Genomic DNA, 16,361 nt, shown 5'->3' on the forward strand with positions numbered 1-16,361 from the left:
GTATAAAGACCCTTAGGCTTGGGCCCCGCATAGTGAAGAGACAACATTTTGGCCACAACGGAAACGCCACAGCAAAAACATTGCGTTTTACATTACCTGCAAAGTGGTGGGATTCTGGCTAATACATTCCATACATTGCAGAAAATAAATCTGCAGCGTAAATTCTGCAATGTCAAAAACTCATCGTAGCATATCAGTTATACCTACGGAAACACTGTTGCTTTCTATATAGGCATAATAGAGGTAGAAAGTCTGCAGAAGAAAACTCTCTGGACTTTCTGTGAAAAGCAATGCAGAGTTTTTTCTTTTTTTTATACGATTCCGCCGTGTTCTTTTCCACATTTTTTGGGGGGCTACATGGGGCCTTAGCCTTAGGATGGATTTTTTTAGTCTTCAACATTAAATGGATTATTAGCTATTCAATATTACCTCAATAAAATGTGTCTATGGTTGGTTTATTTGCTGAAAAAATTGTACATATTATTCACCTCACTGATGTTCTGAACAGCAATGGATTCCTCCAAAAACCTTGGCTTGTTGTCATTTTCATTAAGAACTTGGACTATTATTCTGTATTGAACCTAGATATAGGAGACACAGAATAAGAAGAGTATATGTGTGAGAAGTAAGTAAGTGACAATGGCCAAATATGCATACAAGAAACAAGACTCTTTAAATTACATTCTCTTTAGATTCTTCAATTTGAGGAACACTTTGGTTTTCTGCAAATAGCAATCCCATTATAAATTCTAATTAATCATTCATTCATTCATTCATTGGTACCACGAGCCACAAAGGTGCCATATAATATGGTTAGATTACAGCCACATGAATTAGCCCCTAAAGATATATTTCATTGTCTACAATGTAATCTTTTTTTTTTAATTGGATACACTGTAATAAAATGATACGTGTATTATGGTATAATTGTATCTTACCGATGGATATCCTTCTTCAGAACAGGTGAGAGTAACTAGAAGAACAGATGAATCCAGAGCCTGCAAAGACATAAAATGATGTGACACTTACTGATGTACAAGCCTTCATTAATCTATATTGTCTTTATCAATATGTAACATAAAATATAAGTTTATTCTTGTCATTATCCATCATTACCTCCCTATCCAGTGTTCTCCCAGAAGACACATTGAGCCAGACATTCTTCCCATCCAGGTAGAACCAGTCAGCATCCGTGCCACTTAGACAGAGCTTTACTGTACTAGTCACTGGGTCTCCAAACATACTAAGGTTTGCCACAAAGGTCCCATTAGGGCTGTTCTCTGGGATCTCTGTGAAGATATTGCTGCCTCCAGAGCATTGATCACCTAAATATCAGAAATGTTATAAAATGAATGATGTATCAAGGAAGTTCACAATTCTATTCAATTGTTATACATACATATCAACACATTATTACGGTATATGTAGAACTTACATACTGTACAATGAAAGGTATATACCAGTGACCATTCACAAAAGACCATGAAGGGTTGCACAGACTGAACATCTAAAGTGTCCTAACAATGTAATCTATATAGTATACAGATTTGCTACCTAAGGATATTCCAGGTGATACATAGGGTTACATGGCCACAACAACGGATGCAGCTCCCTGTAACAAGTATCCTCACTAATCTGAAAATACAGCCAAAATCCTCAAAGTCTTTTTTTGTAGATCCACTTTGTGTTACATATACACTGATCAGCCATAACATTAAAGCAGGTGACATGTATAACATTGGTTAACTTATTAGGCAGTGAGTGAATAGTCAGTTCTTGAAGTTGATATACTGGAAGAAGAAAAAATGGGCAGACCTAACAAGGGTTAAATTGTGATGCTGAAGTGGTGCCAAAGAAAGAACAACGGGTGAACCAACCAGAGTCATGGGCAGGGTATCTAGAATTTGGGACCCTATACAGGGATATTTCATGTCAACCCCACCCCCTTTCTCCAAGGTATATTACCATTTTTCTTCCTGTATGAGGTGGCCAGGCGGGTTGCATGGCTTGGAGCTAATCTGGGGTTGGCAGGCTATGTGACTTGCAGGTGGGTAGGACTCTGGGGGGAGTGAATCCTTAGCAATCTCAGACTAGTGTCTGCAAACCTTTTAAGACTATAACGGTGGTATATTGGTCTGGCCCCCACACACTATAAGCCTTCCCAGCATCTTCCATGCAGTTTAATGCTCCTTAGTGGCCCCCACAAAGTAAAATTGTCTTTAGTGCCCCCTATCCAGTGTAATATTCTCCATTGCTCCCCACAATATAATGACCTTCAGTGGCCCCCACTAACTGCTGGCATACACTAACATGTGAGTCAGAGATCGGTGGGTCTGGCATAAGCAGTGGACTCATATCATATCTCTGAAGTTCTGGCAGAAGTAGAATGCAACGCCTCCCCTTGTTGGCTGTGCCACTTAATGAACATAGCAGAGCAGCACTTGGCTCCTGAGTGTCTGTGCACTTGAATATCTTCACTTCTGTACACATGTCTTTGCTAGAGTGACAGTGAATTGAATACTAATGAAACAAGGGAGGGGAGCAGGGCAAGAATTAAGACCTGGACACAGTGTAAAATGAATTAAGAAAAACTGCTCAGACAGTCTGGTCACAGAGTTACACCTAAAAAATTTTCCCATTTCAAGCACTGTATAACCCCTTACTACATAAATATTCCTACTTAGTGCAATGCAGTTTGTATCATTTCCATCCTTTGAAAGGAAGGTTATCTTAAAATAAACTGATCACTGGAATCTGTGAGAAAACAAGTGTTTTATTTGATAAAGAACTGCCACCAGGTAATAATGCATTAAACAGCTCTATGGTGATATAAGTGGGCTCCCGTGTAATGCAAAATACTTTCCCGTACAGAATAAATAGCAGCTCCTTTGGAGTGAGATACACTTTTAGTAACTGCTGCTTACGGATGAGAGTCTTTATCAACTCAATTTATTAATTTTCTCCCTACATATAAAAAGAAATTTTGAGATTCCACCCAGCCCCACTTAACTATGTACCACTTCATCCCCCTCCTATCATGTAAAGATAACAGATATGATAGAAAAATGTGATAAACTTAGAATACAATAGAATGTACTGTACCTTCAAGCACATTTACTGACACAGGCTTGAATAGTTTTATAGGTGCCACCCACATCTTCTAATTTACCTTTCGTCTTTGAAGTCCCTGAATCCTGCAGTATTTGTCTGTGGAATGTTTTTATAACCTCATCTAATATATGTTATCCCTTCTCTACCATATAGGTTCCTGCTCTCTGATGTCTTATGACTCACATGCTTCTTATTATGTTTGAGTCTTGTTTCCATATGAAAAGAGTCTTCCATACCCAGGCCCAAGGCTGTAGTTACCATATAGACACCGTCATAATACTTAGTCATCATAACTACATGTTATACTTACTTGCAATACGTAACTAGCTACACAGTTTCACTATAATAAGATAATGAAGATGGAATCATGAATTATTAACTATTCTCAGGCAATGCCTATGACAGTAGCACATCCAACTTTCCTCATCCATTGTGAAATGTTGGTGTTGGATTACCACATAATGATGACAACATTGGGTTAATATTTAGATTTCCCTCCTTAGTATATTAATAGACAATATATATTCTACATAAATTACCTGACGTCACCTGGAAGGCTAGACTGAGGGTCAAGAGGAGGATTTCAGACGGGGGAGGCATAACTAAATACAGTGCAAAGTCTGCGGCCTATAGGAAAAAAGGAAAGAGTCAAATTAGATGTTACAGGAGTTAAGACAATTGAACTATAGAGCATTATTCTTGGCTTACCGATGCCGACACTTGGTTTCTTTATATGCTAGGTTCAAACTAGTGTTCAAGTTTCTGTCTTTCTGGTCTGCTTGGGGTTCCAAAAGATGGATGCCCTATCCACTTAAAAAGCAGCTACACACGGAAACTCGCAGACCTCATAGACTATAATGGGGTCTTTTGGATTTCTGTCTGGTTACTGCCGATAACAGCAAAAAGTCTTCTTCAAAAGGACTTTTCTCTCCATCAATTTTAAGCGTAATCTGGGATGGAGTGGCCGGAGCGCTAGTGTGACCCTAGCAATAGCAATACCCCTGAAAACTAGAAAAATGGGTTATGGTTAAAGGTAACGTCTCACGTTGAACATGGGTTCTGATCTACAGGCAGCAGGTTATAGAGCAGAAGAAGCAGATTGATATATAGTTGTGGGAAAACAATCAGAATAACTTGTATTTTCATATTCATTTCAATTCCAGGACTTTGTATTTAGCAGACAAGGGGGTGGTCCTTATTAGTGATGACGAATGGCATACCTTGTATAAATGTGCATATAGCATTATCTGTCAGTCGTTAACCCCTTCCTACCACAGGTATTTTTTGATTTTCGTTTTTGACTCCCCGTCTTCCGAACCCTATATCTCTATTATTTTTCCATTTACAGAGCCATATGAGAGCTTAATGTTTGTGTTACAACTTGAAAAAAAATTCATAATGGGGTGCAACTGGAGAAAAACTGCATTTGTGCGACTTTTTTACAGGTTTTATTTTTACAGCACTCACTGTGCTGCCAAAATGACATGTCATCTTTATTCTGTAGTAGGATTCCAGAGATACCTAATTTATTTAGGTTTTTTTTATGTTTTAGCCCCTTTAAAAAAAATCCAAAACTTTGCAACAAAAAAATTAAAAATCTTGGAGTCTCCATATTCTGACACACGTAACTTTTTTTATATTTCCATGTACGGGCTGCATAAGGCATTTTTTTTAACAGGGCCAGATGTACTTTTTAGTTATTCCATTTCGGGGAAAGTCTGATGTTTTGGTTGCTTTTTGTTCAAATTTTTATGGGAAGTGAAATGGCGACAATAGGGCGGTTTGGCTCTATTGATTTTTTTCCCCGCTTCTGTTTTTTTTTATTTATCTGTATATTAAATTTAAGGAAAGGGGGTTGATTTGAAGTTTTAGTTAATATATTTATTAAAAAAAATTTAAATTTATTTTACTATGTTATTAACCCCCATAGACTGCAGTACAACTGTATTGCAATCGATGGGAGATTTCCTACATTACTATTCAACTCTGTACTAAAATTAATTTCCTATGGCATGCCTGGACGCTTTCATAAGGCTACAAGCTGCCAAAGGAACAGGTTGACTTCCATGATCTCGCCATATGGAAGTTGTCCTGCATGGGACCACATAGTATGATTGTGCTCTACAGACATTCTGAGTCAATATATATATATACAGATACACATGCATATTCTTATATACTCTATAATACACACTTGCATATACTGTATATATATATATATATATATATATATATATATATATATATATACACATACACACACTGTATGATGTTTGTGTGTGTGTAAATATATACACATACATAAGTACCGTAAGTATACAAGGTGTGAATGAACAACTGCTAAGTGGTACAGTGGGCAGATGCTGGGAGGAGCTGCCTAGAAAAGCAATGACTCTCCTACACTAGAAACCAGGAAGTATTTCATGAGCCTGAAAATACGAGGAATGGTAAAAATGGTCCAAACACACATAAAGGCACTCAGCTATATTTATTCATTCAAATGGCAAACATTTCCTTCCTATAGGCTGAGGCCCCACGTTGCGGAATTGCAGCTTTTTTGTTGTTGCAGGTTTTGATGCATTTTTTTGAGTCAAAGCCCAGCTACAAAAGGAATGGGAAATATATAGGAAGTTCTTATACTTCTCTCTTCTGCTCAATCCACTCCTGGCTGTGGCTCAAAAAAACGCTGAAAAATCTGCAACAAAAAAAACTGCGTTTCCGCAATGTGGGGTCTTAGCCTCAAGCTCCTTGCAGATGACCATGTGTTATATCAGTGTGCTATCCGGGTTTTTCCCAGATAGTACAATCACCATTTCATTTCTATGGGCTCGTGCGCATGACCGTGAAATACACACTACATGTGCAGGCTACTAGTCCGGGCTACAAAATATTGAACAGTTTCTATTCCTGTCTGATTTTGCAGCCATGCTTCTGCGGCTCCTTTTCATTGAATGAAAGGGGCCACGGAAACACATCCGATGCAGAGGCGCAGCAGAGATTTAAATATTATAACACAAGTAATATTGAATCTTTTTCCACAAAATTATTTAGCAATCTGCTCAGTTACTTCTTTCCTACAATATGGTATGTAGAAATGTCTTTCAACTTTCAGACAACTGCCACTATTTTCACAACAGCACTTGCTCTCCATTGCTCGGTTCTGACAGAGGGACCTCAAGCGAACCGATAAAACAGCAGTTACACACTGACCCCGGTGGACTCCATTGACTATAATGTGGTTTGTTGGGTACCTGTCAGGTGTCCATTGTTTTGAAACTGTAAGTGACTCTGCAGCGGAATCTCCAGAAACTCTGACGCAGATGTGAACCTATTCTTAGTCTCATCTGAATAGAGCGTGTTAGTTGTAGTTAGTTTTGGTGTATGATATGATAATAAAGCTGTCTACTGTCAGGTGGGTGGTCTCAGGGAGGAGCAGATAAGGGGCGTTCTTAGCTCTGACACTGTAAAATATGGGTGTAAGATGTAAAACACACCCTAAAATGATACCAAACCCCTTACCAATGGACTTAAAGATTAGTACCAAGTATTATCTTCAAATATAACAACAATATATAATCTGACGGCCCAGGAAAATCCACAGAGGACTATCAAAAATATATCCCCAATCTCTTGAAATTAGTAATAACCACTCCTGTAACACCTCAGTGATACAATATATCTCACAGTATATCATATAACATGATGCTAGCATATATTATATCAACAATCTCATATTAGAGTGATGTCTTGTATGATCTTTCCTATAGGGAAATAGATAAATCCACTCTATACATACCATGGGACTCCACCATAACTGCCATAAGAAAAGGCTACACTCAATGCGCGTTTCACCACACTGTCTAGGTACAGGTGATTTAATGGAGTCATGTGTATTGGACCCCCAAGGATCTAATATCGATGGCATATTCTAAGGATAAGCCATCAATATTACAAACTAGATAACCCCTTTAAGGCTAAGGCCTCATTCCTTTTGTAGCTGATGTGGGGCCTTAGCTTAAGGGTGTTTTATAATGGGTGCTGTTAAATTTAAAGTTATGTATACAATCTATATGATGGTAAATGTTACATCAAAGTCAACCAGTTTATTGAATAAAATATTACAATATTTCCTCTTAAAGGGGTCACCTTTAACATGAAATATAACATACTATATAAACTATAAAATAATATAATATGCTAACATAACCATATTCAAATTTCTATAAAATTAAAACTCAAACATTGCAGTAAAATAGGGACTCTTCTGGCGACAGATCCCCTTAAACTAAAACATGCACAACCAGGATACAATTGTACATATTGTGCCCACATGGTAACATCATATTCAATATACTGTAACCTTTGGTATAATTTCCACAGCAGTGCACACTGAAGCTACTATGTGCCCTTGTAACAAAGGGATCCATCACTGCTCAGAGCTGAGGGCTATCTAGTGATAACTGTAGATAATGGAAGACATTGAAATGGAAAAATGAATGCAGATCACTGTACATGCCAAGGGGAGAAAGAAGGCAAATATATAGGACAAAGAATATAGATCAAAATAAGTGTTTCCTGATGTGCCCCTATTCTAAATGCAGCTGTAGGGGTTCATGGCTACTTTTTGATGCTATCAGTGACATAGATAGAGAAGAATAGATAGAAGAGCCCATACAGAAATGAAGCAATGACCAAGCTTAGCCCATCATCATATAGGAATATGCCACCAGAAGAGAAGACAGCTATGATTTCCCTTCCTCTCCCTTTCTATGACCCTAGTACCAATTTGTCTCCTTTGTTTACAAACAATCCATTTTGTCAAGAAAGAGAAGCCTGTGTAGTTATTCTCCACATGATAGCAAAGATGTGAATAAGAATGTATCTCTCTTTCAAGGGCCCCCTCTCTACAAGGGCCCTCTGCAGCTGCATGGCCTGGCTGATGGTGCTTATGAACTTGAAGTTGGGTCATCTAGCTGCCATTGTCATTGAAATAAAAAGTGATCCACGTCTTATCAGCTGGATACTGGGTGTCTAGAGCTAGCTTTATAATCACTGTTACAGGTGAGCCCTGTCATCTACTAAAGGTGGCACAGAGCCTTATGTATTTAGTGGCGGGTGAACCTTTGTGACAACTACTACTCTAAAAGAGATACCATCCCAAATAATCATCATCCAGCAACTAGGATGGCCACATATGAAACACAATTTTATTCACTCAGTAACATACAAATGGCAAACTAAAAGGTATAGTATCACTGTTATACCATGTGTATAGAGGGAAATGTATACTGGAGCTGTGTCCTAATCTCAGAAGGGCTGCCCACAGATTGATGCTGTCAGTAATGACTTGTTATCCAGCGGATTAGCATCTTTAGAGCTGTAGACCTGTCACCCCCTCCTATGTGTTGACTGAGCATGACACATGGGAATCCTGCGTGTGTGACAAGATCATCTGTACACCAGCACATACTATAAATGAATGGCACGCCAGGCTTAGCAGGGTGGCATATTACCAGTTAACCTTCTAAACTCAGGAAGAGCATTAAAACCAATCAGTATAGAATAATCCATCATTTCAATGATAAAATCTTAGTCTGTGTAGATGAAATGGACAGTCCTGCAGCTAAAAACGCACACAAATCAATAATATTCTTAGACAATAACAAATCATCATCAATAATAATAAGGCCACATTAAAAACCTAAAAGAGAAAACCAGGAGCATCCTTAACTATATTACACTATATAGCAGCATGACGAACTCTACTTTATCTATTGCAATATTATAGTCTATTTTCTGCATATGTTGCATTTCATCAGTTGCAATAGTGGTCACAGTACTTACCTGCTGAACCTTACACCTTGTAATGCATTTCCACACACAGAGATGCAGTTTTCTGTCTTGCCTACATTGTACAGTATGTCAGTGGAGATGAGAACCTAATGTTCATTTAGCCTCCTTAGCACTACTGGTAACGTGGTCTGCCGTGCAATAAGAAACTGAAACATGGTTCATACTTACAATGGTATCTTTTAGTGACTTTGGAGAGGATACCGGTCCTTTCTCGTTCCTGACATGGCTCAGCTTAGTAACAGTATGGTTTTCTCCATTAGTAGGTAGGAGGGTCAGATGGGCCTTCCAGTAAAGGTGTTGGCCTGTAAAGAGAAAGAAGCAGAAAGGAAATACAGAGCTCAGAGAGCTTAAAGTAATACCAACGTGGGGAGGGAAGAGCATCTGCTATGGAAAAGGAGGAGGGTGGAAGGTATATGCAATGCTAGGGAAAGTATAATGGTGGGTGAACAAGGCATATTGCACAGAACTGTGAATCTGGGGGTAGACTGTTAGATACCCAGACTAAGGAACAGGGGTCCACAAAATCCTATAGCTATTTATGTTGCTTTCTTTCCTTTGTGTAAGAGCCATGAGGCTTATCCTGTATGATAATTTTGACCAAAGTGGCTGCAAATAGAGGAAACTTACTCAGGTTTATGAAGTCATGGAGAAGAACATTGAGCTATCCTGTGTTGTGTCCTTCTCTATGAGCTGTATAGCTTGCACATAGGCAGCCTTCATGTTACCCATTTTTATTTCTGCTGGTGTTATGGTGTAAGTGTTATCTTTTGCATTCTAGGATAATACTACAGTTAATTTTGTAAAGACTGATCTGTATAGTTAGTAAAATGAAGTGGAAGCTGGAGCAGAAATAAGTGGTTTCAAGATTTAATCTGACCACAGCGTGGAGATTAGCACCTTTTATAGACCAAAGAAATGGAGCTGACGTAGTATCAGACAGTACCACACGACAAAGCTATTTGATCAAATCCACTGCATTGTATAGAAGGTGGCCACAATTCCCCATTGAAGTTAAGGTTTTTTTCAGTACAAGGAATAGTACATACCTGCTTAAAGTATTATATGGTTTAGATATAATATATGGACTAATTGGATTATTTACAACAGGTTATCAATATCAGATTGTTGGAGATCTGACAACCCCAGTCCTATCAATCATATGGTATCAGTAGCTGCATTACCGTGGAAAGACAGCGCAGAGAGTTGGAAGCAGACAGCTCCATCTGCTGTGTAGTGGCAGTGACAACTCCAGATTTGGTATTGCATATTAGGCTTGAAAAAGCGTTTGACAACGCGAAACGGCTGTTGCCTGTTTTTTCTGCCATCTATGTCATCTCTCCCTCCCTGAGGACTTATTTTATTTTATTGTACTCTAATAAAGGTATTATTTTACATAAAGGAAGAAAAATGCAAAACACAGTTCACACACCCCAGGTACACGCTGCCATCACTCCTGACTTTTAGTACCCTTATCACAATTCCCACTCACAAATGGGCGCTTCACGCCAAAAAATTCAAAAACCCTTTAAGGTTAAGGCCCCACAGGCCGGAACCGCCGCGCTGCGGGAACAACCGTGGCGTGAATGCATTGAAGATGAAACGTGGCTGGGTCTTTCAACATGACAATGATCCAAAGCACACCGCCAAGGCAACGAAGGAGTGGCTTTGTAAGAAGCATTTCAAGGTCCTGGAGTGGCCTAGCCAGTCTCCAGATCTCAACCCTATAGAAAACCTTTGGAGGGAGTTGAACGTCCGTGTTGCCAAGCGACAACCCCAAAACATCACTGCTCTAGAGGAGATCTGCATGGAGGAATGGGCCAACATACCAACAACAGTGTGTGCCAACCTTGTGAAGACTTACAGAAAACGTTTGACCTCTGTCATTGCCAACAAAGGATATATAACAAAGTATTGAGATGAAATTTTGTTACTGACCAAATACTTATTTTCCACCATAATTTGCAAATAAATTCTTACAAAATCAGACAATGTGATTTTCTGGATTTGTTTTCTCATTTTGTCTCTCATAGTTGAGGTCTACCTATGATGTAAATTACAGACGCCTCTCATCTTTTTAAGTGGTGGAACTTGCACTATTGGTGACTGACTAAATACTTTTTTGCCCCACTGTACATGGAGAAGCACGGGCTGCATGGTGAGAAACCAGGTACCTGCTGGAAGTAATACTAAGCGATGTGCCAGCGTTACAATTTATTTATGCAAAACTCTGTTAAAGGAGTTGTCCAGGATTAAAATATTGCTTAAATTTGTAACCCCAGACAACCTCTTTAAGGGCCCGCACAGAATATCAGTTGTACTGAGAACTAGACTTTGACTGGGCCACTTCAACACCTTGATTCTTTTCTCTTTCATTCATTCTGTGTGGATTTGCTGATGTGCTTTGCTTCTTTGTCTTTGTTGCATGACCCAAATTTGGCCAAGCAAAATTTAGCTGTTAGATACTGTAGTAGGTACTGTCTACTTAGTGACCGCAAGGTGCCCTGTTAATATGGCTGCAAAACAAGCCCACTTTGTCACTCCTTCACCACTCTGCTTGACTGCTTGTTTGTGTTGATACGTCATCAAAAATGGTGCTGTGCATTATGGCCAGCATTATCTCCACTGTGGCTATGAAAACGTGGCACACAAATGTAATGTATCTGTAGCGCAAAATAGCACATCCAGTTTGGTATAAAAATTTTCAATATGCTAGACATGTGGGTGTTGATTCTCAGAAAAATCAGCCTGGTTTAACTGTACCACAATGTGCCAAAATTAGGTCATAACATTCTGACTCAAAGTAAGTGTCAGGAATCTAAGCTATTGTTGCTTTAAGGTTACTGTGTGATCTGGGAAGTTTCTGCAGTGTTCAGAGTTCTCTTAGGGCTTATCGAATTAGCAACTGAGGATTGATATTTGAACACTCTTCCTCCCCGCCAAGTACCTGGCTTGGTTGTACCTAGTGTTTTGGTTCTGACATTACCTCTTGGAACTGACCTTTGCTGTTTTACTGGAAATCTACTTGTCTCCCGATTTTGTCTCTGTTGTTATCTCACAGACTGACTCTTGGCTTGGACATTCACTCTCCTAATTTATCCTCCTGGTTCTGATCTGCCTTGTAAGGTATTATGGGTCCTGGTTTGACTTCAGTTCGTTGAGCATTTATTTCTTTTAGCAGTTTCTGTGGACCCTTGGCCCCAAGTCCATCTGGCTTCATGTCTGGCTCTGGTGAAGGTGTTTGGGATTTATCTCTCAGCGCTGTATATGATATAAATAGCTAGTTTTACTGTTTTCTTTTGTCAGCCAGTTCCTGCTATTTCTGATATTGTTCCATAGACTCTTTCACAACAGTAAGCCAAAAGGTAGTATAAATGTAGACTAGACAGTCTAAAGATATCCCAAATTAATTATCTGTCTAAAATTCTGTCTAAATTTGCACACAGGAGTTCAGTGAGTTGACAGCGGCGCTTCTGCATTGGTTAATAAGAATGGGAATGCCCATTCATTCTGCTTCCATTACACATAAAGCATTCTCTAAGATGACAGCAGCGCCATAAGTCTTATAGACACTAAAGAAAGCCGAGACAGAGATTGCATAAGAGGATAAGGGAATTGTCAATATAAAAAGGCATGTACCGTATGTTATACTAGCTGGTACCCGCGACTTCGTCTGCGGTGATTGTAGAAGTGGGTATATACAGGCGTGGGTAAGGTTTTCGTACTGTGTATAAGGTACGGGATATGAAATGTAACTTTGTATCTTGTTTTTGCTGTAATTCAGAAAATACATGAGACTTTTGTGTTGAAGTTAATTTGTATTTGAGCTGCTATACGGTGTTGGTATAAACTTTACATAGTGACTTTGGGACAGAAGTATTTGAAGTTAACCCTTTCCCGTCGATGGCATTTTTTGATTTTCGGTTTTCATTTTTGACTCCCCTCCTTCTAAACTCCATAACTTTTTTATTTCTCCGCTCCCAGAGTTATATGAGGTCTTAATTTTTCCTGGGACAAATTTTTCTTCATGATGCCACCATTATTTATTCTATATAATGTACTGGGAAGCAGGGAAAAAATTCTGAATGGGGTGGATTTGACGAAAAAAATGCATTTCTGCGACTTTCTTACGGGCTTTGGTTTTACAGCGTTCACTGTGCAACCAAAATGACATGTCCCCTGTATTCTGTGTTTCGTTACGATGCTGAGGATACCAAATTTATATGGTTTTATTTACATTTTGACCCCTTAAAAAAATCCAAAACTGTGTTAAAAAGTTTTTTTTTTTGAAAAGTCGTCATATTCCGACAGCCATAACTTTTTTATACGTCCGTGTACGGGGATGTATAGGGCGTCTTTTTTTGCGGGGTCGGGTGTACTTTTTAGTTCTACCATTTTCAGGAAATGTTATTGCTTTGATCACTTTTTATTCAAATTTTTATCAGAATCAAAACAGTGAAAAAACGGCGGTTTGGCACTTTTGACCATTTTTCCCGCTACTGCGTTTACCGAGCAGGAAAAATATTTGTATAGCTTTGTAGAGCGGGCGATTTCGGACGCGGGGATACCTAACATGTATGTGTTTCACAGTTTTTAACTACTTTTATATGTGTTCTAGGGAAAGGGGGGTGATTTGAATTTTTAATCCTTTTTATTTGTTTTTATATTTTTTTTACTTTTTTTAAAACTTTTTTTTTGCATTTATTAGACCGCCTAGGGGTATTGACATGGGTGGGCGGTGTCGCGGATTGTCAGAGCGGTGGGGGTCGGCAAACATGGCTGCTCCGGAGCGTTAAAGAGAACCTCCTGGAGTATCGGTAAGGTGAGGGGCAAAGTGGTAAAGTATATGTATATGAGATTGTGTGGGTTTAGGGGCTAGGCTGCAGAGGGCAATATGAATTTTCAGGGGCGGATCCAGGGCCGGGTGAGCCGGGCAACCGCCCGGGGCCCCGCGCTTAGCGGGGCCCCACGGCCTGGCCCTAACAAAATGGTCCCGTCAGCTTGGCATAGTCGGGCAAGTGCCGGGGCCCACAGAGCCTCTGGGGGCCCCCCGACACTTGCCTGTCACGATTTCAGCTCATCGGCGTCCGTCCGCCGATGAGCTGGAATACATACGCGATTAAAGCAGGAGCTGTGAGATCAGCTCCTGCTTTAAAGCTCCGGCCCGGCTTGCGTGTGTAGGCGCGATGACGTCATCACATCACGCTTACACACGCAAGCCGGGCCGCAGCTAAGCAGGAGCTGATCTCACAGCTCCTGCATCGCGTATGTGACTGGAGTGGGAGAGAAGAGAGAGGAGCGTCGGGGGAACGATGGAAGGTGAGTGATAGAAAGTGAGTGTAAGTGTTTGTTTTGTATTAAATATTAAGGTGGAACATAATGAAGGGGGCCCATGAAACTGGGGGGCAAATGAAGGGGAGGGGGGGGAACGGCATGACACTGGGGAAGATGAAGGGGGTGGGGAGAGAACGGCATGAAATTGGGGACAAAGATGGAGGGGGCCCAAAGAAACTGGGGGGGCAAATGAAGGGGAGGGGGGATCAGCATGACACTGGGGCAGATGGAGGGGGAGGAGAACAGCATGACACTGGGGCAGATGGAGGGGGGGAGAACAGCATGACACTGGGGCAGATGGAGGGGGGGAGAACAGCATGACACTGGGGCAGATGGAGGGGGGGAGAACAGCATGACACTGGGGCAGATGGAGGGGGGGAGAACAGCATGACACTGGGGCAGATGGAGGGGGGAGAACGGCATGACACTGGGGCAGATGGAGGGGGGAGAACGGCATGACACTGGGGCAGATGGAGGGGGGGAGAACGGCATGACACTGGGGCAGATGAAGGGGGGAGAACGGCATGACACTGGGGCAGATGGAGGGGGGAGAACAGCATGACACTGGGGCAGATGGAGGGGGGGAGAACAGCATGACACTGGGGCAGATGGAGGGGGGAGAACGGCATGACACTGGGGCAGATGGAGGGGGGGAGAACAGCATGACACGGGCAGATGAAGGGGGGAGAACGGCATGACACTGGGGCAGATGGAGGGGGGAGAACGGCATGACACTGGGGCAGATGGAGGGGGGGAGAACAGCATGACACTGGGGCAGATGAAGGGGGGGAGAACGGCATGACACTGGGGCAGATGAAGGGGGAGAGAACAGCATGACACTGTGGCAAATGAAGGGGGGGGAACGGCATGACACTGAGGCAGATGAAGGGGGGAGAATAGCATGACACTGTGGCAAATGAAGGGGGGGGAGAACGGCATGACACTGAGGAAGATGAAGGGGGGAGAATAGCATGACACTGGGGTGGATGGAGGGGGAGAACAGCATGACACTGGGGCAGATGAAGGGGCGAGAATGGCATGACACTGGGGCAAATGAAGGGGGGGGAACGGTATGACACTGAGGCAGATGAAGGGGGGGATGGCATGACACTGGGGCAGATGAAGGGGGGAGAATGGCATGACACTGGGGCAGATGAATGGGGGGAGAATGGCATGACACTGGGGCAGAGACGGGGGGGGACATGAAACTGTGGGCAGATAAAAGGGGAGAATGGCATGAAACTGGGGACAGAGATAGAGGGGGGGACATGAAACTAGGGGTAGATGAAGGGTGTATATGAAAATGGGGAGAGATGGAGGGGGGACATATAATTTACGGGTGACTGTAGGAGGATTACACTGTGTGGAATCACATGAAAAATTAATGAGAATGGGCGGAGTCAACATAAAAGTGGGCGGGGTCAATTTGCTGTGGCGCGCTGCGCGTAGGGCCCCTCCAAAGTCAATTGCCCAGAGCCCCGCAAACCCTGGATCTGCCACTGTGAATTTTGTGGCTTGCTATGGTCCAAAGTGTGTGAGATTGCAGAGATGGTGGTGTGAGTTTGGGTTTTGTGGGGGTCCTGGCACAAACGTATGTGCGCTATTGTGACGAAAAGTAGCCTATTGCGCAATCGGGTGTATTAACTATGTTTGTGGAAACTTTCAGCCAAATCGGTCGAGCGGGTTTTGCGTGATTGACTAACAAACATCCAAACATCCAAACACACAAACCCACAAACATCCAAACACACAAACCCACAAACATCCAAACTCACAGACTTTCACATTATAATATTAATAGGATAGCTAAATCAGGGACAATGAAACACCCAACTCCTAACATCTCTACTAGAGATGAGCGAGTACTATTCGAAACGGCCATTTCGAATAGCACGCACCCAAAGGAATGAATGGAAGCGGCCGGTCGCTTAACACCCTGCGTGCCGGCTGTGTCCACTCATTCCTATGGGTGCGTGCTATTTGAAACGGGAGTTTCGATTAGTACTCGCTAATCCAGTGGCGGATCCAGGCTTTGCGGGGCCCTGGGCAATTGAGTTTGGTGGGGC

General features: G+C 41.6%; 1 protein-coding gene across 1 annotated transcript in view; it reads right to left on the reverse strand.

Moving 5' to 3' along the window:
- The window catches only part of LOC142203297 (cadherin-related family member 5-like), a 42,113-nt gene extending 32,838 nt beyond the window's left edge, over window positions 1-9,275 (reverse strand). Inside the window, exons 1-5 of the mRNA XM_075273881.1 lie at window positions 9,133-9,275; window positions 3,651-3,738; window positions 1,117-1,325; window positions 939-998; window positions 489-581 (exon numbers count right to left, since the gene is read on the reverse strand). Coding sequence (XP_075129982.1) covers window positions 489-581; window positions 939-998; window positions 1,117-1,325; window positions 3,651-3,711 — 423 coding nt within the window. The 5' untranslated portion in view covers window positions 3,712-3,738; window positions 9,133-9,275. The remainder of the gene's footprint in view (window positions 1-488; window positions 582-938; window positions 999-1,116; window positions 1,326-3,650; window positions 3,739-9,132) is intronic.
- Between the last annotated feature and the right edge of the window lie 7,086 nt (window positions 9,276-16,361).

Source organism: Leptodactylus fuscus, chromosome 5 (assembly GCF_031893055.1).
Source record: "Leptodactylus fuscus isolate aLepFus1 chromosome 5, aLepFus1.hap2, whole genome shotgun sequence".
Lineage (NCBI taxonomy): Eukaryota > Metazoa > Chordata > Amphibia > Anura > Leptodactylidae > Leptodactylus > Leptodactylus fuscus.